The sequence below is a fragment of the Prionailurus bengalensis genome, chromosome D1 (assembly GCF_016509475.1).
Source record: "Prionailurus bengalensis isolate Pbe53 chromosome D1, Fcat_Pben_1.1_paternal_pri, whole genome shotgun sequence".
In the NCBI taxonomy this organism is placed as follows: Eukaryota; Metazoa; Chordata; class Mammalia; order Carnivora; family Felidae; genus Prionailurus; species Prionailurus bengalensis.
The window spans coordinates 18314942-18336491 of NC_057346.1; the positions used below are offsets into that span (position 1 = coordinate 18314942).

General features: G+C 46.4%; 1 protein-coding gene across 2 annotated transcripts in view; it reads left to right on the forward strand.

The window, feature by feature from the left end:
* The window catches only part of GRIK4 (glutamate ionotropic receptor kainate type subunit 4), a 431580-nt gene extending 424466 nt beyond the window's left edge, over positions 1–7114 (forward strand). For both annotated transcript variants that reach the window (XM_043579641.1, XM_043579642.1), the window contains 2 exons: positions 2184–2302; positions 6291–7114. In XM_043579641.1, coding sequence (XP_043435576.1) covers positions 2184–2302; positions 6291–6647 — 476 coding nt within the window. In that variant the 3' untranslated portion in view covers positions 6648–7114. The remainder of the gene's footprint in view (positions 1–2183; positions 2303–6290) is intronic.
* Positions 7115–21550: the final 14436 nt, after the last annotated feature.

The following is a 21550-nucleotide window of genomic DNA, read 5'->3' on the forward strand; positions in this document are numbered from 1 at the left end:
GGAAAGTAGAAATCTACTCTAAACCCTCTATGCCTTCCCTTATAATTGATTTTTTAACTACCCCGCTGTTTTTGATTATTCGAAATAGAGGATTCATATCTGCACTGGTTTCCAAAAGTCAACTGCGTAGACCTGCAGACCAAAGTATAGAGTCCTGGCGATGCATTCGTGGTGTAAGCCGTGGTAGCAGATTATCAGTGTGGGCGGGCACTGCACCCAGCCGGGCTGTTGTAAAAACAAAACAAAAAAAGCAACACTTGAGGCTTCGTGAGAGGAAAGCCAGGGAGTCTTGAAATGACTAGGTGGGGCTATTTTTCCAGCTTTCCAAGGTGCAGAAAGTAGTGTCGGATTTCTGCTCCTGAACTAGGCTCATTTCTTAGTGTTGCATGAGGCTGGCTTTCCCTGACACTGACATAGCTCCCTATCCCCTTACTGATTAAACAAACACTCAAACATGCAAGCAGTCTAGACCAGCCCAGGGTGTAAGCTACCCTCCTGGCATTTTCCTGGATAAAAGATGCTTTTTGATTTATGAATGTGACCCCTGGGAAATCGGGGTCTCATGTGCTTATGACACTGCCCCTAAGGTTTGGGTTTCTCTGAGACCAAGCAAAGCATCCAGTTACGTAGCTAAACGCAGTGTTCGACACTGTGGAAATGAAACAACCTACAAATATTTACTGAGTACGTGCTGTGTATCATGGTAGGCAGCGAGGAGGCAACTGGGAACTGCCTGACTTCAAGGAACTTAGTCATGTACATTGCTTCTGACAATACCAATCTGCACACTCATTTTAGGCCTGGCTAGAAAAGAGTCACTGGTGAAATGTGTTTTAAAATGCAGATTCCGGGGCTCCTGGGTGGCTCAGTCGGTTGAGTGTCTGGCTTCCGCTCAGGTCATGATCTTGCGGTTTGTGGGTTCAAGCCCCACGTTGGGCTCTATGCTAACAGCTCAGAGCCTGGAACCTGCTTTGGATTCTGCAGCTCCCTTTCGCTCTGCCCCTCCCCCACTCATGCTCACTCGCGCGCACGCGCTCTCTCTCTCTCAAAAATGAGTAAAAACATTTAAAACACTTAAAATGCAGATTCCTAAGCCCCATCTTCAGAGACATGGATTCCATAGGTCTGGTGTAAGGACTAGAAATCTCTATTTTGAACAAGCTTCCCAGGTGGTCCTGTTGGGTAGCCCAGTTTGACAAACACTGGTCTGGAGGGATAAAACGTTTTACTGTCTAACTAAGTAACATGTTGACGCAGATAATGTAAATGGAATTTTTTCTACCCACAGTGCAGTTAAAACAACTGCTTTATATCCAATAAACCCAGTGTTACAGAGATTCACTAAATTTTTTATGAAACGTCTAGACTTTATAGGTATTTTGCTATCATGTCTGTAGGCTAAATCAAATTTTCACTAATCCGTTTTGTTTTCTTTTCAGAAAAAAAAAACCTTTTTAATGTTTTTTTTTAATTTTTTAAAAATGTTTATTTTTGAGAGAGAGACAGCATGTGGGTGGAGGAGGGGCAGAGAGAGAGAGAGGGAGACCGAGAATCTGAAGCAGGCTCCAGGCTCAGAGCTGTCAGCACAGAGCCTGATGCAGGGCTCGAACTCAAAGACCGTGAGATCACGACCTGAGCTGAAGTCTTGAGCTGCCCAGGGCACACCCCTCATGTTTATTTATTTTTAAGAGAGAGAGAGCAGGAGCGGGGGGGTGGGGGGGGGGGGGGGGGGGGGGGTGGGGGTGGGGGGTCAGAGGGCGAGAAGCAGACAAAGGATCCAAAGAGGGCTCTACACTGCCAGCCAGATGCAGGGCTCAAACTCACGAACCATGAGATCATGACCTGAGCTGAAGTCAGTCGCTTAACCGACTGAACCACCTAGGTGCCCCTCAATGACCCTTTTCTTAAAATGACCTTCCCCTCCCACCCCCAGGTGGCTTTTTGGAGACTTCTCTCTAGTCTCCTCTTTTTGTAACCAGATCCCTTCTCCCCTCTTTTACTCCATCAATGCCGCTCCTTTGTTTGTTTGTTTGTTTCAAAAGAACTCTATCAAGGAATATGTGTGTAAAGTACCTACACGACTCAAGTTCTGGCTCTGTAAATGACCTTCAGCATCTTTGGTAGAACAATAATGTCTTCCAGCCCTCTTACGTTACCTTTCGTTTGTTCTCCCTTTCTTACAGGACTGGGAATGGAGAATATTGGTGGAATCTTTGTGGTTCTTATTTGTGGCTTAATCGTGGCCATTTTTATGGCTATGTTGGAGTTTTTATGGACTCTCCGACACTCGGAAGCTACTGAGGTAAACCTTCAAAGGGGTACGACCTGTAGTGTTGGCGGGCGGGCTCGGGCATGTACAAAAATCATTTTTTGAGACCCCATAAAAGGGTGGAGTGCCCACGAGACAGTGCAGGGGAAAGAATCTCAATCCTGAGGGCAAGAGATCTGGGTTCATGCTTTATCACTTACTAACGATGCAGCCACAGAAAGCGCACTTAACCTCTGAGCTGCAGATTCTTTTCCGAAATGGCCCGGCAAATACATATGGGATGAATGTTTTATGCCCAACGAAGCCTTCTACACCTACAATTTAAGACGTAGTGTGGCAGAGAAAAACAGGCAAAAGTACCAGGCTGCCAGTGGAAACCGTTGACGTTAGTTCTTGGATCTTTAGGATGTTTTTAACTTCCCGGCAAAGGTGTTTAGAGATACCCCAATTTACGTGAGCCCAAGAATTACGTCTTTTTTTCCCCGGGGATTTTGAGTAACTTTAATTCCCGAACCTGTGGCTTCGCAACTGGGTTAATGTAGATCTCCCACAGACTGAAGGGTCTGGTTAGAAGGAAGAAGACTGTGTCCTTTTCTGCCTCAGAGAAGGGGCACAAATCCTTATGTGCTGATGGCATCATTCGGCTTTTAAAGTACAGTAGCTTCTCTCTCGGTTTCTCAACCCTAGATCTCCCTGAGCTTCCTGGCTTCACTGATGCTGGAGAAACAGCTCCTAGCAGGACATGAGTGTACTTGGGCCCGTCCATCAGTGGAGTCCAGCCTCAGGCGGGGGTGGGGGTGGGGGGGGGTGGGGGTGGGGGGAAGGCTGTCAGTACAGCACTGCCTGCTGGTCCTTTTACTTTTCGTGCTCAGCCTCTTTCCCATACCCACTACTACTTCCAGACCGGCACCCACTCCTCACATCTCTCGGCCCCTCCGTGCACAGAGGTTGATTTTATCTCCCATCTCCCCAGGAAATCTGGAGTGGGCAGCCCCAAGTTACAACTCCCGCTTAAAACTCTACCCACAGCTAAAACCACCCCTGCGGCCCACCGCAGATGCTCCCGGGCATCCCTCTCTCCCTCCCTTGGTCCCATCTTTCCTTGGCTATTCTAGGGTCCTGCTCGTTCTCCCCTTTATTTTTGCTGCCTGCTGACTCCCCAAAATCTCAACTTATGTGCAAGTTTATCCTCTGTTTTAAAATAATAACAGGATCACTGTTGGTCTTGCGCTGTCTTTTTCCCCTCTGGCTGACCAAGGTGATCCGACTATCTCAGTATCCATTTCCGGACCTCCCAGCCAGTCCTTAATGCAAGGCAGTCTGGCTCCTCCCCATCCCTGCACTGAAAGGTCATTGCTAAGAGGTCTAACCCCTCCCAGTGGGCAAAACCAGAGAACCCATTGGGCCTTATTGGACCTCAGTGTGCCCCTTGATGAAGTGGACAGTTCCTTCCAGGAGCTCTCTCCTCCCTTGCCTTTCCCGGCACCAAGCTTTGTTGGTTCCCCTCCTATCTCTCCCTCCAGCTTTCCTGGCTTTCTCTCTTTGTCCACAACTAAAATGGTGGTGCTACTTACTTGGTGAGACTTAGTTCAACCTAAGTGTTCTTCTCCCTGTGAAGCTTTTTCTCGTGCCTTCTGCCCTGGACGAGAGGAGCTGATCATTTCTCCTCCTTTCCATCACCACTATGACCTGTGCACTGAGCACTCCTACACTGTGTTGCAATTATTTTTGGATCTGCCTTCCTACTAAACACTGCCTGAAAGAAAGCACCGTGTCCTCTGTCTCTGTATTTCCCCCCAAAGCACAGTGCTTGATACGTAATTGGCATCCAACAAATGAGTGTCTCGCCACATATGATAGAGTAGGCAGGTGGTATTGTTTTAGCTGTCACAGTCATTATTAGAAGCACAGAGATGTTAAGGGGCTTGCCCAGAATCTCTGATATTTAGTAACACTAGGAGGTCCAGAACCCAGGTCTTCATTCTTGATGCTGGCCATATCCCATCAGGTGATACTACTTCTCTGTAGCTGCTTTAAGTAGAGGATCTGTGCACATTTGGTTGTTCTCCCAAGAGTTGACCCATGGTCTGGATGTACCTTAAAAAATTCAGCGAGGACTTCCGAGAACCAAAATGAAGAGTAAAGTCTCTGTTAGCTATCTGGCTATGGTAGAACAACTGTCCTGTTGATAGAACTGGAAGATTGGAAGAAAGACCACGAAAGAGTGGGTTTCTTCTTCCATCAGAGTCCAGGAAAGCATCCCTTCCAGCACAGAGTAGAGAACTAAACTGAGCATACATGTGCTTTGGAGTAGGTGGGTTTAGGTTCAAAATCTGGGTCAGCCATCGATGAGTCAAGTAATTTTTCACAAGGTAAATAACTTCTCAGAGCCTCTGTTTCCACATCTGTGAAATGGGTATCATAGACATAGCAGCGGGAGTAGTAGACGTAGAAGTGTAGGAGCAGTAACACGGGCTTGTGATTCTTCACCCACAATCCTGAAGCCTAAAAAGCTTAGAAAGTGCCAAGTTCTTTTTATAAATTTGATGCAAAACGCATTTGGCGACAACATTCGAACCAGCGCAAGGCTAATGTTAGTATTTATGGTCTTTATCTCACTCGGTGTAAGGTACATAGGCTTTGCCACATAAATAACTAACGTGCTTTTTCCAGTTTTATGGCCAAATAATTGACATACATCATTGTGTAAGTTTCAGGCATACAGGATAATGATTTGATTTCCACCTATTGTGTAATGATTACCACAATGGGTTCGGCTCACATGTGTCATCTCACACAGATACAAGAAGAAGAAAAGAAGGAAAAAAGGAAAACCAGTTTTCTCCTTATGATGAGAACTCTCAGACTTTACTCTCTTAACAACTTAAAAAAATTTTTTTTCTCTTAACGTTTGTTTATTATTGAGAGACAGAGAGAGACAAAGCATGAGCATGGGAGGGTGGGGGCAGAGAGAGGAGGAGACACAGAATCCGAAGCAGGCTCCAGGCTCTGAGCTGTCAGCACAGAGCCGGACCCGGGGCTCAAACCCACAAACAGCGAGATCATGACCTGAGCCCAAGTCAGACGCTCAACTGACTGAGCCACCCAGGCGCCCCACTCTTAACAACTTTTAATGTGCTTGAATGTATAGAGTCTGCCCTAGACCCCACGGGGTATGACGTGCAATATATTCTATGTATGCTTTATTACCTCTCTAAAATCTAAATCATTCTTTTTTTTTTTTTAATGTTTATTTATTTGTTTTCAGCGGGGGATGGGCAGAGAGAAAGGAGAGAGAGAATCCCAAGTAGAATGCAACATGGGGCTCGATCCCACCAATTGTCAGATCATGACCTGAGCCGAAATCAAGCGTCAGTGGCTTAACCCACTGAGCCACCCAGGCGCCCCTAAAATCTAAAACGTTCCGAAACATAGATGGACCAAGGGTTTCCTATCAGGAGACTATGAACCTGGAGAGGTGGTGATTGTTGTTGCTTTTGTTACAGTGATTATCATCTCCCGCTATACCCAGTTGATCAAAAGAATGAGTCTTTAGTTTGAGAACAGAGCATTCCTGGAGACATGGCTTTTTTCAAATACTTAACAGACCTGCAGAAGAGGGGATATTTATTTATTAGGCTTCAAGTTACAAATTTAATTGGGATCGATGGACGACAATTTCACGCAGAGGGATTGTGAGCTCAGTAGAAGGAAGCACCATTTCACGGGCTATCTCCCAACATGGTGAGGACGTTATCTTTGGAGGCCTTGGAACAAAGACAGGACAACCAGCTGGCAGGGCTGTTGACCTCTAGGGTATGGAGGGCGTTGGAATGTTTAGTGGCAGATGGACGGAGGGAGTGGGTTGCAAGGCCTTCATGTTATCTTCATCCCTAGGATCATGTGATTCTGAGACACGGGCCCCCCAGTCCCCCTCCTGCAGAGACACGCAGGGGACGCTCGAGAGACCCCCAGGGGCTCTTTCTGAGAGGTTAGGCTGTGACCTCCTCCTTCCCTCCAGGTGTCCGTCTGCCAGGAGATGGTGACCGAGCTCCGCAGCATCATCCTGTGTCAGGACAGTGTCCACCCCCGCCGGCGGCGCGCTGGGGTGCCTCCGCCCCGGCCCCCCGTTCCCGAGGAGCGCCGGCCGCGGGGCACCGCCACGCTCAGCAACGGCAAGCTGTGCGGGGCCGGGGAGCCGGACCAGCTGGCGCAGAGACTGGCCCAGGAGGCCGCCCTGGTGGCCCGCGGCTGCACACACATCCGCGTCTGCCCCGAGTGCCGCAGGTTCCAGGGCCTGCGGGCGCGTCCGTCGCCCGCCCGCAGCGAGGAGAGCCTGGAGTGGGAAAAGACCACCAACAGCAGCGAGCCCGAGTAGCCTCGGGGGGCGCCGGACACGCGGAGGCCAGGTGGGGAGGCGGGAGGGCCGGGGGGGGGGGGGGCAGATGCTGCGCTCCGCAGGGAGCCCGGACTTGTACAGCGTCCACGCTTCTCCCCGGAGCCTGGATCCAGGAACTTGACACACAGATCGGAGAGCCTGACGCCCCAGCCAGAGCCAGCGCCCTGGTCCGGGAGCTGGGTCCACCCAGAGACGTTGCACCCCGAGTGGCGAGGGGACGCCCGCCCTCCCGACCGCAAGGACCCACCTTCTCCCAGTGGGCCTTTCCCTCCCGCCAAAATTACAGAGTCTGGGGTGGGGGGCCTTGCCCAGACCTGTCCAATGAATTGGTGGAACCATCAGTGGAATTCTCCCCTAGGAAGGGGCCATTGTACCTTGGGTCTAGTTCTTACAGGAAAACAAACAAATTAAACTAAACAGGGAAGTTTTTCTTTTCTGGATTTGTATATTTTTGTTAATGCTCTCTTATTTTCCTTTTCTTTCCCCTCCCTTGCACCGCCCCCCCCCCCCCCCGCCTTTTCTTCTTTGTTGTCTTCTCCGTTCTATTCATTTGTTTGGGATTTTGTTTTTGTTTTTGTTTTTGGAGGGGGAGGCTGGGTTAGGGAATGGAATTCTAAATAATCCCTGTTTCTTTTTCCTAAATTTTAGGATTTGGAGCGGCCAAGTGCGTCTGATTTCAGGTGCTGACCTCTCTCTTCTGAGTGGGGATTGGGGATAATGGGGAGTATAGGAGAAGAGTCTTGGGAAGAAGGAGGTGGAGAGTCTCAAAAGTCCATTAAAGTAATTTTTTAAATGCCAAAATCCAACCCACTCATAGTTTACTCAGAGAGACCTTGAAACGCCTGGGATTTCAGGGGTTAATATGTCTTCTCTTTCTCTTTCTGACTTTCACTATGACCGGGTTCGATTTGGTCTTTTGTCAATGTGATCTCTAAAGAAGAGAGACAGGGGAGGAGAGCAGAATGTACAAGGTGTCCTGGGGCCTTGCTTAAGGAGCAGGGGCAGGTGATACACTTTTCCCACACCCTGGCCTTGGCTTCCCCCGGAGCGTGCTGTTCACAGGGAAGGAAGGATGGGGCTGCCCTGTCGGTATGGTGCACACTCTGTCAACGCTATCTCTTTAACCAAACCCAGTAGCTGCCTGTGAAGCCAGATCCCCTAGGCTGTCACGGATTGGGTGATTTCTTAGATGTGAGACCTGGGTGCAAATGTGTGTGTGTGTGTGTGTGTGTGTGCGCGCGCGCGCGCTGTGTGTGTATTAAATGGAAAGACCTTAAGTAATCCAGAATTTGCCAGCTTCTTCGGAGACAGGTGGGGTCTCACAGCTCATACACTGGCCTGGGGACTCTTGAGTCCTACCCTCAGCTTGGGCAAAAGTCCCCTTGCGTGACTTTAAGTAAAGCATTTAACTTCTCTTCCATCTGCAAGATCTGAGTTACCGATGCTTTCCAGGCTAGCAGATGGCTGCTAGTTACTGCTGTACTTGTGAGATGTTCGCAGGGTACGTACAGAGCGCTCATCTGATGGGCGGGGTGAGGCTCCCCAGCCGCTGCTTCACCTTGACCTTGACCTTGACCTTTGCTTGGCTTCACCAGTTGGGAGTTTCACGCAGAGAGTCTTCACTTTCTGATGGAAAACAAATTCTATGCAATTTCTGATTGTCAACTTCGAAAATCCAGAGGGAGAGAGAAGTAATCAGCCGCTCCCAGCCCCACCCCCCCCCCCCCACCACCACCTTGAATCAAACTGTCCTCACATTTCTGTTCTGAATGTACTAAAATAAAGACATCTTTGGAAGATGCTGAGCTTAATTCCATGGGTTTTTTTTTTTGTTGTTTTTGTTTTGTTTTGTTTTGTTTTTTACCATTTGGGTAGGTTGACATCCACCCAACCTTGGGGGGAGGAGGGGGGGCGCAAATGGTCTCCTGGTTATTCCTGTAAGGGATGCCAGTGTTGTCCTAGGCTGACCTTCTCTGTCATGAATCTCAATTTTTTTTCCTTTTCCTCTTTGACCATCAAATAAGGACAAGCTACAAGAGGACACGAGTATTTTTTTCCACCTTGCCTCAAGTCCCACGGATTTGGTGGGGAGGACACCGCAGGCCCCCTGGCCGCAGACCCCAATGGTGCCATACTGCTCCAACCCACAGCTTCATCGCTTGCTTCTCACAATGTGGTCCCTACTGTTAGATCACATTTGGGGCAGGAAGGGTTGGGTATTTTTTTTTTTTTTAAACAACAACAAAAGAACCAACCTCATTTTTATGAGCAGGATATCTTGATCAATAGCAAACGTTTTTTAATGGATTAGGGAAATAAATGTCCCCATGAATCATTTATAAAGTCTGTTTCTTTCACTGCGTGGAATAAAGATAAGACTGACAGCGCTAGACAGTTTCTATTAGCTGCTGGACTATCGCTGCACCTCACTCCAGCTGGTGAGTGAACCTGCACCCAACTAGTTGTCTTCCTTGGTATGTCTCCGCTTTTTATCTGTTCGTCGTTGGCTTTCTTTTCCATTCTGTATTTTCTATCTGACTCTGTGTACTGTACAAAGCAGTTTTTTCTTGTCTGTTTATCTTTCTTCAACTGGAATATTTACAATAAAACAGAAACAAACCCTGAAGTGCTAGTGATGGATGAAAGCTGTTTGGGTTTGGGGAGAATAGTTTGGTGTGTCTGACATCCAGGTACCCTAAAAGCAAATAAAAATATAAACCCACTTGGTGTCTTCCCCTCCACCTGCCCTTCTCTGTCTCTCTTTCTATCTCTCTCTCTTCCCCCCCTCCTTCTCCCCTCTCCACTCCCCCACCCCCTTGAGCTCTTTGTTCAGATCCCAGGAAAGTCTAGGTGGCTTCTTTCAATTTGTAGTCCTGGGAGTCTGAGCCAACCACTGCCCCCCCCCCCCCAACGGATACACATGTTAATGAAGTTCAGGATTCATAGGGTTTTGTCTTCCTAAATGCACTTTCACAGAATAGGTATCTATTGATACCTAGGGTAACTCTAGTCAGATATCACCCCAGATTCCACTGGGAGCTTGAAGATTACATCAATTAAAATATAATACTTTGCTTTATTTCTTTTAATTGCCTTGCAGGGCCCCAACCGTCACAAGATCTCTACCCCAGAACCCAGGTGGGGTGTAAATTGAGCGTGTAGATGGCCGAAAATCTTTTGGCTTCCTCTAACCCAATGCTCATATGAGAATATTCATCCTGGGAACTTGCCAGCCGGCCGTCTTATTGGCTAGGTGAGACTGACATATCATGATAACCAATCCACCTGGGGCCACTCTGTGAAAGTTTATTAGTTTTGGATTCCAAGGAGTTGAATTTTCTTTTGGAATCCAAGGGGGACTTCCCCATGGTGTAGGAGTCAAATACATGAGGCCAGAAAGGGCTGGGGCATTTCAGACACGGCAGATTGGTGGTTGGAGTGAAGCTTGAGAGAACCATTTGTGCCTTTCCCGCCAATGGGGTGTGAGCAGCAAGGTAAAATAGTCTGGAAACGATAAGGGAGATTTAATTCCCTGACTGGTTGTTCACTCTCTTGGGGGAGTAACAAAGAGGCCTGTTTGGAAAATTCAGAGAAGGAATCCTTTCATAAAGATTTTGCTTAAAGCTGGTGCTTCCTATGGGGCCTTCTGAAGACAGAAATTAAACCTTTAGTTGCCTTGAGCTATGAGTTATTCCCAGCCTTTCTACGAAAGGGGACTTTCTCCCCACAGGCAAGTTCCCACCATTACCCAAAGAGTGTCCCCAGGGTCTGTTAATCTGGTCATCCGACAGTGTCCCTCAAAGATTGGTGACGTCATACCTTCAAAAAGCTCTTCTCCTGGAGAAAAAATAAACATTTTACTTTATTAAAATATCTTTTTATATAAATATGAATGTAAATTTATATGTATCTCTATATAAAAAGATATAGGTATATTTCACAACTTGGTGTGGCTTCCAGAGGAAAAAAAGGCTCCCAAGTTTTAGAACTAAAGGGGTCAACAAACCTGTTATATATTAAGGACAACCAGGCACGAGAGGTTGTCACTCTGGATAGAATGTAATTGTTCAAATTTTTATTAATGTCTTACTCCTCAATCAAAAATGAGTGAGGGGCACCTGGGTGGCTCAGTCAGTTAAGCGTCTAACTACGGCTCAGGTCATGATCTCACAGTTTGCCAGTTCAAGCCCTGTGTTGGGCACTGTGCTGACAGCTCAGAGCCTGGAGCCTGGTTTGGAATCTGTGTCTCCCTCTGTCTCTGGCCTTCCCCCACTCACGCTCTCTCTCTCTCAAAAATAAATAAACATTAAAAATTTTTTTAATGAGTGAAAAAATACTAATTTTACCATGACACAAATAGCATTGGTGTCGAGAGAGAAAGAAGTCTACAAAGGCAATAAAGTAGAAAACCACCTCTCTGGTTGGAAATGGCAGACTTGAGGCCCTAAGAAGGAAGGGGCATAAAGCAATTGAGCATATAAGCTGTCCTGATATTAGCTAAGAGCATGCATATAAATATTTCCCTGGCTGGAATGTACTGAAGTGTGTGAGGGAATCAATGCATTGTGACTGCGGTTGTGTCTGGGGATTTGACCCTAGTAGTGGGTTAGAGTGTGTAGAGCTCATATCATGGAGGATGAAGATCAAACACGTAAGCGCAATGATCTGCTAGAGAATTAGCTGAAAGATCCTGCCAGCTTTCATATTCTTGTGCCTAATCTGATGTTCTCTTTTGACTATGCCAGAGAAGTCAGAGGGACCAAAGGACCTCTCATCCTGCTGGCCCTCTTTCAGGTTGGGGAGTGATCTTGAGAGGGTATTTCTTTAACACACAGTGCCACATTAGATTCTGTGGCCAAGTGGTGAAGAAGTGGAAGAAATTATCTGTACTCTGCCTGGATAGACAAAACTCACCTAGGAAGTAAAGCATGAAATATCAAAGTGATTTGGACTATAAACCATGTAGAAATTCAGAAGGGCTAAGGACTCTGGGTAGTTGAGATGGGCTTAGTGGAGGAAGCAGGAGTGTTTGTCACTTGGGGGTGTTGAAAACCTTTCTGATGGCTAGCAAAATGAGACTGTGCTTCATCTCGCTTGGAGTGCAATATGGTTAATTCGTGTTGACGAATGGGGCGCTCTTCTGATAAGAGATAGCTTGTCGTTGCTATTGTTTTGTTTGTCACCCACGGTGTTCCTTTTGGTGAGATTCCAGCTCTCCTATTATGTTTCTTCATGTTTGCTGCCGACACTGTGACACTGTTTAGAGATCTTTTACCTCTATCTCATTCCAGGGCTGCTTTAAATTATATTAATGGGATTAGCTGCAGAAACAAACAGCCTAGCCCTATAGAATACAGAAAGACTAACTGAAATAAGCAATGAAATGGTCTGAAGTGGATGATGAGCTCTTTAAATGTGTGTGTGTGTGTGTGTGTGTGTGTAAAATATTTTTAAATTGCAGGGGTGGGGGGGAAGGGAGTGTGAAGACAGAACCGAAGGTGTGGAACCAATGTGAAAAATCAATACAGAACCAAACCCCCCAATTTGTGATGTACAGGAACATTTTAGAACAATTTTCCTTTTCAGTCCATTAAACCGTCCTGTTATCCATAGCACATGGAGTCCGCCTGGAAAGTTATTCTACTTGGATTGCTCTGATTAGATTCTTGCTAGCTTTTCCATTAAGAATAACAGATATGTGACTTCCATTTCCACATCATCTGTAATCCTGTAGCACCAAGTGAGCATAGGCAAGCATTTCAAATCACCAAAGCTTGGTCAAATGTGAAGGTCAAGGAGAGAAGTCACAAGAAGGTAAACAGCCCCAGGCGGCATTACCACGAGATGGTGCATGCCGGCTAGCTCAGATGCAGTGACAGGACTTGAGGAACCAGTTTAAAGAGGACCAGATGAAAAACAGTTCAATGCAGAGAGATTTCAGTTATTTTTTTTCTTTGCGTCTCCCCTCTCCCCTTAACGCAAGGTAAACCGAGCGTGCGTGCGCATGCGCGCACATGCGCATGTAGCGGTTTGGCACAGACCTTCTCTCAGTGCTCCTTACGCCCATTTCAAAAGAGAGAAGATGCTCTACATGATCACCTCCGCATGCCGCTAGATAATATTGCTGGGTTTGATCCTCTGGCTTAGTTCTCACTGAGTGCTCTTTGATGTAATTTATTTCTAAGCCAACCGTATATGTAGATGCATGAAGTTAAAAGGTTGTTTTCCCCGCATTCCCCAGTTGAGTGTGAAGATGCCTGAGCTGACTTCTTAAAATCTCTTCCCTCCACCCCTGTCAGCTACAAAGCAAAGTTCCTCTAGCGTTAAGAAGTGACCAGACAAAATGCAAAGCCACTGTTGTTACTGAACACAACCAGAAAGAAGTAGAGCAATGCAGGTCAACCCATTTACACTCCATACTTCCATCAATAGCCTTGTCCATGTTAGGCAGAAAACAATGTTCAGGAAGGTCAGACAATGAAACTGTTAACATTGGAGTGGGTAGGTTGGCCAGTAAAGTACAGAGTTCAGAAGTAATATCTTTATTCAGCTAGCACATCTTTTGTTTCAAATAAAGCAGCAGATTTGCTGAGGCTGCCATTACTTCCCGAGGATTTAAGGGCCTCCCTGATCTGGCCCAGGCTGATCTTTCAAACTTCTCCTGACACTTTTGTCACCTGCCTTCCATCTACCCTGCAATAAAACCATACCAGTTCCCAGTCTGTATTTATCCCATTTCTTCCAGGCTTTCCTTCTAGGTCTTTGCTTTGGCCATTCTCACCTCCTGGAAAGCCTTCCCCAGGCATGCCTGTATTGCCAACGCCTACCTGTTGAAGAGCTAGCTTATGGACCATCTCCACTGCGAAGTCCTCAACGATCCCCATCCCCCAAGGACAGAGGAAATAACCTCTCCCTCTCCCGAACATTCTCAAACTTTTTCCGTGGCCCTTAGCGCTTCCGTCATTGAAGTATCTGTGCTTGACGCATATGTTGTTCTTACCCCCACTCGCCAGAGGAAGGTACTTAAAGAGCAGAGCAAATGCCTTTTTCATTTTTTATTCTTTCACAGGGTGTAGGATTCCTTGCACATCCTGAGTTCCCGTGAATGAATGCATGAATGAATGAGGCAAATTCACCCGAGACCAAATGTACATGAAAATGCTGCAGGTAGGACAGTGAGTGGCAGGAATATGCTAATACACCCTTGATTTAAAGCAGTCGTGCATAGAACAATTTAATAATTTATGCCAGACAAAAATATGACTTCATTTATTTTACTGGGCATGAACCCAGTGGGGAGAGCAGCTTGATAATATTCAGAGGCTGGTGGAGAGTTGGTCCAGTTAGTAGGTACAAGGGAATGATTTCTTCCAGCAGTCTACAAGCTTTCTCTACAGGTTAAAGGGATTCAGCCTCCCAACTCCCACACCAGCTTTGGAAAAATCAATCAGCCTTCTCCCTTCTCTCCTCATTATCCTCAAAAAGTGATTTCCGTCCAAAATAATATTGCCAAAACTTGGTTCATGGGTTATCCATTTCAGTGTAAGTCCACCAAGGTGGTATTTTCTCAGAACAAATGGGGTTGATCTGCTTTGCCAAAATAATTGAAATCAGCTTCAGTTTCCTCATACCTGCCAGGAAAACCAAATATTTCCCCTTGGTGGTTTGCTTTTAAAATGTGAAAACATCGTAACAGTTTGAAGGTCAACAAATTACAACTCTAGCGGGTAGACTGATCACCATACTGACAAGTCTGGCTAGTTTTGATGAGTTTGGAAAAATGTCCTTTTCCTTAACGTATTCTTTAAGGTTTCATTTTTATGACTAATAAAGTAATGCATATGCGTTATAGAAAATCTGGAAAATCCAAAAAGTGGAAGGGAAAAAAAGAACCCAAATGGTAGTAACTAAAGAAACTCGGTATTAAACTTTTGTCTTGTAGCGATTTTTATGTTTTTGAACCATTGTGATCTTACTGTATGTGACTGCATTAGTATCTTTCTCTCCGTACACAGTGAGTTTAGCCAACAACATTGAGAGCCGCCTGGAGGCAGAAATCTCTAGGGCCTCTGCAGTAGCAAAAAACTAGCCTTGCTCAGTGCTCTCAGCCATCGTGGGTGCTGGCAAAGTGAGTGGCTTAATCGCTGATTTGTTCATCAGTCAATGAATGAATACAAATTATAAACCAAGGTTTTTGCCCTTGAGGCATTTACAATCTGTGTTAAAAGGCAAGTACACAAAGCACTCTAACCTAAAACAATATATGATTAAGGGTTAAATGAAGGACAGGACACTCGTAGGAGACTTCTCAGAGGTGATTTGTGGTTAGGAAAGTGGCCTGGGGCATAGCTGCAGGGGGTACCTAACATGGAAGAATCTGAGGTTATTTTTTCCAACAAGCCCCCCACAGAGACAGGTCGATGTGTCTCCCGCTGGTGCCCATTCTTCTACCCAGTGCCAGGCAGCCTTTCCATCCACTGTCTCAGACGACTGGCTGCTGTATTCTCTACCGCAGAGGAAACTCCCCTCTCCGCACAAGGGGAACCACCCAGCTGGTGTCCCCTCTCAGCTCCGGGACAAGGAGGGAATTCTAGGCTACACAGCCATGCGGTGGATGCCTTTCTCCACTGGTCAACCTATGAGAAAGGGAGTTTTCAAACTTTGTATAGTTCTTCTCTTAAGTTTGTCAGCTCGGATGGAAGTGCTGAAACCCTATTTTCTCCCCGCTGGCTCTCAGATCCCTGTGGTCTCGGGGCCCCCCCCACCGTGATACGACTTGTTACCAAAGCAGGCCGGAGCTGGGTAACCTGGCTTAGCTCTGATGGGTAGCCCGTGAGGGGACAGCCCAGGGACGCGCCTGACTTCAATGACTAGTTCGCAGTTTAATCAATAGGGGCGTAGCAATCAGGTGGATGTGACACCGGAGCTCAGTCTCACTTGAGACTGAAGGATTTCCAAGTAATCATACTGGAGGGTTGCCCTGGGTATAAAGAACGGTAGAATATCAAGCCGCATTGGGCACGCTCCACCGAAGGTTGTGGCATCTTGTCTGCCAGGGCACCCGCCTCTGGAACAGCTCCGTTAATTCCAGATGAAATGAAAATTCCCTCCTTAGTAGTCATTAAGGCTCCAATTTTATGTCTCATTATTAAACCATGAAGTTGGCCAAAACATTGAAATTAAGCAAAATGAAGGGATTTATGGGCAAATTGGGAGTCTAGGTGAAACATTGAAGCTTAATCTCCAAAGATTAAGAAAAACACAACAACACACTATTGGAGACCAAAAAGAAAAAAGAAAAAAAGCAAATCTCAGAGTAAACAGGGGGAAACGTTCTTTCTTCTTTTTCCCAAAGTACCAGCTCTTTAAAATTGAGTTTTTAGATGATGATTTCACGCTTGGTAATACCCACGTGATTCGAGAAACGTTGGAATAAGACTTAAATGGTGTTTTAGGCTCCGTGTAGAATGAGAGAAGTATGTCAGATTGATAGCCCTAAGCCGCCGACAGCCTCCTGCAGAGAAAGAACACTGTATGAGGGCAACATGAATTATTTCAGATCCCCCTCGCCCTGAAGACACAATCCTGCTAGGTGGCCAGTGTGGGGGTCAGAGATTAAACTTGTTTGATCTTCAGTGTCTCCACTGACAGTGTCCGTAAAGGGGCTGCGGTGCCAGAGGGAAAGATGTTTCCAGCCAGCTGAGTGTCCATGGGTTAGCGCGGGGCTGGGGCCCCATTCGGATTCCTTATCAGCGGCTGCCTTCTTCCCAGAGGAGAATGCAACTAACTGAAAGGCTAACTGAGAGATGGAAGGTTCCAGAGGCAGTCACCTGAGCCAGCCACCAACCATTGAAAGCATGTTAATTTAAGACCAAAGAGTGTCACGGACCATCATAATCTCATCTGTTGGTCCTAAATCTCTCCCGCAGTGAGGAGAGGCAGTTACCCTAAGGGCAGTGAGGACAATAATGGTTCCCTCGGGGCATTCAGAGAAAAATCCATTTACTTCAAAACTGAAGAGCTAAGACTTGGCCTGAAGGTAAGTGGTATGATCGGGAGGTTAGTGTTAATTATTGCCAGATTCCTGCTGTCCCCAGATACTGCAACTCCCCCATAAATCTGTGGTAACTGAAATTGTCCACAGAGTATAGGGGGTGGAGATAATCATTGTAAGTCAGTTGTTGCCCAATAGCAGACACAAGGTCTGGGAGAGGTCAACTTCTATGAGGGTACAGAAGCTCGTGCAAGGTCCTGGGCCAGCACACCTGCCTCTGAGGATCCTGGGGGGCTGAGGGTTGTGGGGGGGGGGGCAAAGGGGGAATGGATGTGTGGGAAGGCTGGTCCCAGAAACAGAGGGGTGGGGTGGGGAAGGAAGGGAATTAATGTTTCTTCCATGTCTGTGGTGTTCCAGACATTACACTAGGTGCTTTTACCTAAGTGATCATCGATGAGGTTTGGGGAGCGATAGTGGGGTTCGTGGGGTCCGGAGCCGATGACCAGGAAAGAATTCTTGAAGACGTCTTTGGTGCGAAAAGATGATTTTATTAAAGCGTAGGGACAGGACCCGTGGGCAGGAAAAGCTGCCCCAGGACCATGAGGAGAGACTGGTTATACGCTATGGGTTTGGGGGAGGTAAAGTCCAGGGAAGTTTCCACTGAGATTTTCATATGCTAAAGAAGACTCCGGGGCACCGGGGTGGCTCAGTCGGTTAAGCTCCCGACTTGGGCTCAGGTCATGATCTCGTGGTCCGTGAGTTCGAGCCCCACATCGGGCTCTGCGCTCAGAGCTCAGAGCCCCGGAGCCTGTTTCAGATTCTGTGTCTCCCTCTCTCTCTGCCCCTCCCTCACTCGTGTTCTGTCTCTCTCGGTCTCAAAAATAAATAAACATTAAAAAAAAAAAAAAAAAAAGACTCCCAGGATACTGGAGGCCTAGCTATTGTCAGGCCAAGGTTGTTTTTCCCTCTAGCAAAACATTAGCATTAAGACAGTAGGGAGTCCTGGAGAAACATTTCACTCTGCCAGCCTCAAGTGTTTGTCAATGGGCTGCAGGTTATAAGGAAATTTCATTTTATCTGCCATTTCCTTCTGCCTTTGTTTCCCACATCAATCATATTTAATCCTCAAAGTAACTCTCAGGCGGTCACTCTTACCCTCACTGTAGAGCTCAGGATGTTAAAGTAATTTGCCCAAGTTCACAAACCTTTCCCAGCATGGATGCGAACTCAAGTTTGCCAGCTTCAAAGGGCGTGTTCTTTCTGCCACATCACGCCGACTCCCTGGAAATTAAGGAACAGGGGGGCTGATTTCACAAAGAAGTCAGCCAGGATTCACCTGCCTAGCAGCACGTGAGGGAAACTGTCTCCCTTAACAACCCGTCCGAGATCGGAACAGAGGTAGAATCTCCTGGATTGATCATCAGATTTCGGTCCCCTCAAGATTCACCTTTGCCTTGGAGTCTTGTCCCCCATCACTGTTGCTGCTGCCTTTGTCTCCAGGGCCACTTCTGCTCTTTTATAAATCGGACTCAAGTGGACTTAAGACTCTTTCTTGCATTTCCTGTAGCAGGTCTCAATAAGACTAAAATGATGAAATAAGACTTAATTAAAGGCTCCGAGATAACAAAGGGAAAATAGACATGGATTATCAGGTAACTAACTAATGAGGCCAAGGAGTTGTGGCTGCTCTCCAGAGCGTGGCCCAGCCTCACAGGGCACCGTCACAGGCACCTGCCCGCTCTGCAGGGCCAAGGCCAATTCCTCCACCCGACCCTGCTGCACCCTAAGCATCTGAGAGCATCTTCAAGCCCTTCCAAAGGAAGCGCAGCACACTGTTTAAAGCCAAACATCTGCTTTCCTCATGCAGATGGATGCCAATCTTGACTTGTTCATTTATTGCTAGCACCAAATTCATAACCCAAACTGAACAGAAAAAGGTAAGTAGCATAGGAAAAGGGGAAGAACTTTTTCCAGCTTGTTACAATATGAATACCAGTGACATTTTTATTTCTTAATACAACCGCTCGAAGCCCTGGCGGCAACTTGTTTCCTTGACCACAGTCACTGGACCTCGTTGAATAAATTCTTCTCATGCATTATCGATTTCAGTTGGAACAAGCTGCATTTTCACAGAGCTACCGAGTCGGCTATTTTTCAAACACTTGAAGACCTTCAAAACAGCAATGAAATATTTCACCCCCATCAGGTACGCAAAAAGAAAGAAATAAAAATCTGATAAAACCAAGGGCTGATGAAGACGTGTGGTCAAAGAAAGTCTCATACGTCTACTGCTGAGAGGCATGTAAAATGGAGAATAATTTGGCAATAGCTAATAAAGGTAAAGATGAGGAACACCCAGCGAATCATCAGTTCCATAGCTTATCAGGCACTCTAGAAAAATTCTTGCAAACGTGAACAAGTAGACATGGGCAAGAATATTCGCCACAGTGGTTTGTCACGTCAAAACAAACAGACTTGTTTTTTTAAGAACAAGTCAAGGGATAGATTTTTTTTTTTTAATTGTGATTTAATCGATATGCTGCAACAATTCACAGTTGTAAAAGTGAATGAACCAGTTCTACGTATTTCCATATGGATAAGCCTTGACACTATAATATTGAGCGGAAACCCTACATCTCGAGTGAACTAGGCAGTCTCTCAAGTTTCATCAGTGACCAAGAAAAATGCTTGCTCAACTCTTCGTTCAAACCAGTATTTTTCATTATATGGACGTGGCTGCAGCTAGGTGTTGGGGGAGGTTGAACAATTGATCTCATGCCGACAAAGAAGGTTTTCCTTAAGGAAACTGCTCATGGTTGGCGTATATCTGTAACACATGAAGGGTCATTGTGCAGCGCTAGAAAGGACCTGATGCCAGGACGTAGACCCCCAGAGCAACTCCCCATCACAGAGGCACAGAAAGGGCAGCAACCCCAGTAAAGGAATGCAGATAAGTGGTTTTTAATGAGGCTGTGTTAGCCAACAGGAATCTGGACTAGACTATTCGAGAACTCAGGTTGCACGGTTGCTACCAATGGAGTAAAAGAATAAAGAAGTGCTTTCTCTCTCTCTCAGGGTATTAACTCTACTCAAAAGATCAACAGAGTGACTTCGTCTTTCAAATGATGTTTAGTCCTATGTACCACTGGGGAGAAAGTCACACAAAATGGAAAGGGATTTCGAGACACCAGGGGAGGGGAGAACCTCCTAATTAAATGGTAGGAATTTGGAGGTGGCATGGTATGATGGGTAGTCAGACCGGGGTCACAATCTGCTCCACCGCTTCTGAGCTGGTGGCCCTCTGGGCAATTCATTTCATGGCTCGACAGGTATACCTTGCAGATATTGTGGGTTCAGTTCCAGACCACCCCAACCAAGCATGTCAAATGAATGCTTTGGTTTCTCAGTGCATGTCAAAGTCATGTTTATACTGTACTGCAGTCTATCAATTGCATAATAGCATTATACCTAAAAATAACCCTGTACAGGGGCGCCTGGGTGGCGCAGTCGGTTAAGCGTCCGACTTCAGCCAGGTCACGATCTCGCGGTCCGTGAGTTCGAGCCCCGCATCAGGCTCTGGGCTGATGGCTCGGAGCCTGGAGCCTGTTTCCGATTCTGTGTCTCCCTCTCTCTCTGCCCCTCCCCCGTTCATGCTCTGTCTCTCTCTGTACCAAAAATAAATAAAAACGTTGAAAAAAAAATTAAAAAAAAAATAACCCTGTACATACCTTAATTTAAGAATACTTTATTGCTAAAAAAAAAAAAAAATGCCAACCATCATCTGAGCTTTCAGCAACCCTCTGCTGGTGGAGGGTCCTGCCTCGATTTCATGGCTGCCGACTGACCGGCGTGGTGGCTGCTGAAGGTTAGGGTGGCTGTGGCAATTTCTTAAGATAGGACAACAATGAAGTCTGCTGCCTCGATGGATTCCTTCTCTCCCGAACGATTTCTCTGTAGCAGGCGATGCTGTTTGGCAGCATTTACCCACAGTAGAACTTCTTTCCAAATTGGAGTCTATTTTCTGAAACCCTCCCACCGCTCTATCTGCTAAGTTCATGTCATGGTCTAAATCCTTTGTTGCCACCTCAACGGCCTTCACAGCATCTCCCCCAGGAGTAGATTCCATCTCAAGAAACCACTTCCTTTGCTCCTCCCTGAGAAGCAACTCCTCATCCGTTCGGGTTTGATCCTGAGACGGCAGCCGTGCAGTCTCATCTTCAGGCTCCGCTTCTGATTCTAGTTCCCGTCTTATTTCCACCACACCTGCAGGCACTTCCTCCCCTGAGGCCTGGAACCCCTCAAAGTCTACATGAGGGTTGCAGTCAACTTCTTCCAGACTCCTGTTAATGTTGGTATTCTCTTCCTGTGAATCACGAATGTTCTTAATGGCTTCTAGAACGGTGAATCCTTTCCAGAGGTTTTCAGTGAACTTTGCTCAGATTCATAGAGGAATGGCAGCTAGAGCCTCATGAAATGTCTTTCTTGAATAATAAGACAAGAAAGTCAAAATGACTCCTTGATCCATGGGCTGCGGAATGGATGCTGTGTTAGCAGGCGTGAAAACAACATTAACCTCGTACATTTCTGGCAGAGCCCTTGGTTGACCAGGTGTATTGCATGAGCAGTAATATTTTGAAAGAAATATTTTTTTCTTAACAGTAGGTCTCAACAGTGGGCTTAAAATATTCAGTAAACCGTGTTATAAACAGCTGTGCTGTCGTTCAGGCTTTGTTGCTCCATTTATACAGCTCAGGCAGAGTCGATTTAGTATATTTCTTAAGCGCCCTAGGATTTTTGGAGTGGTAAATGAGTATTGGCTTCAACTTAAAGTCACCAGCTGTATTAGCTTCTCACAAGAGAGTCAGCCTGAACTTTGAAGCTTTGAAAG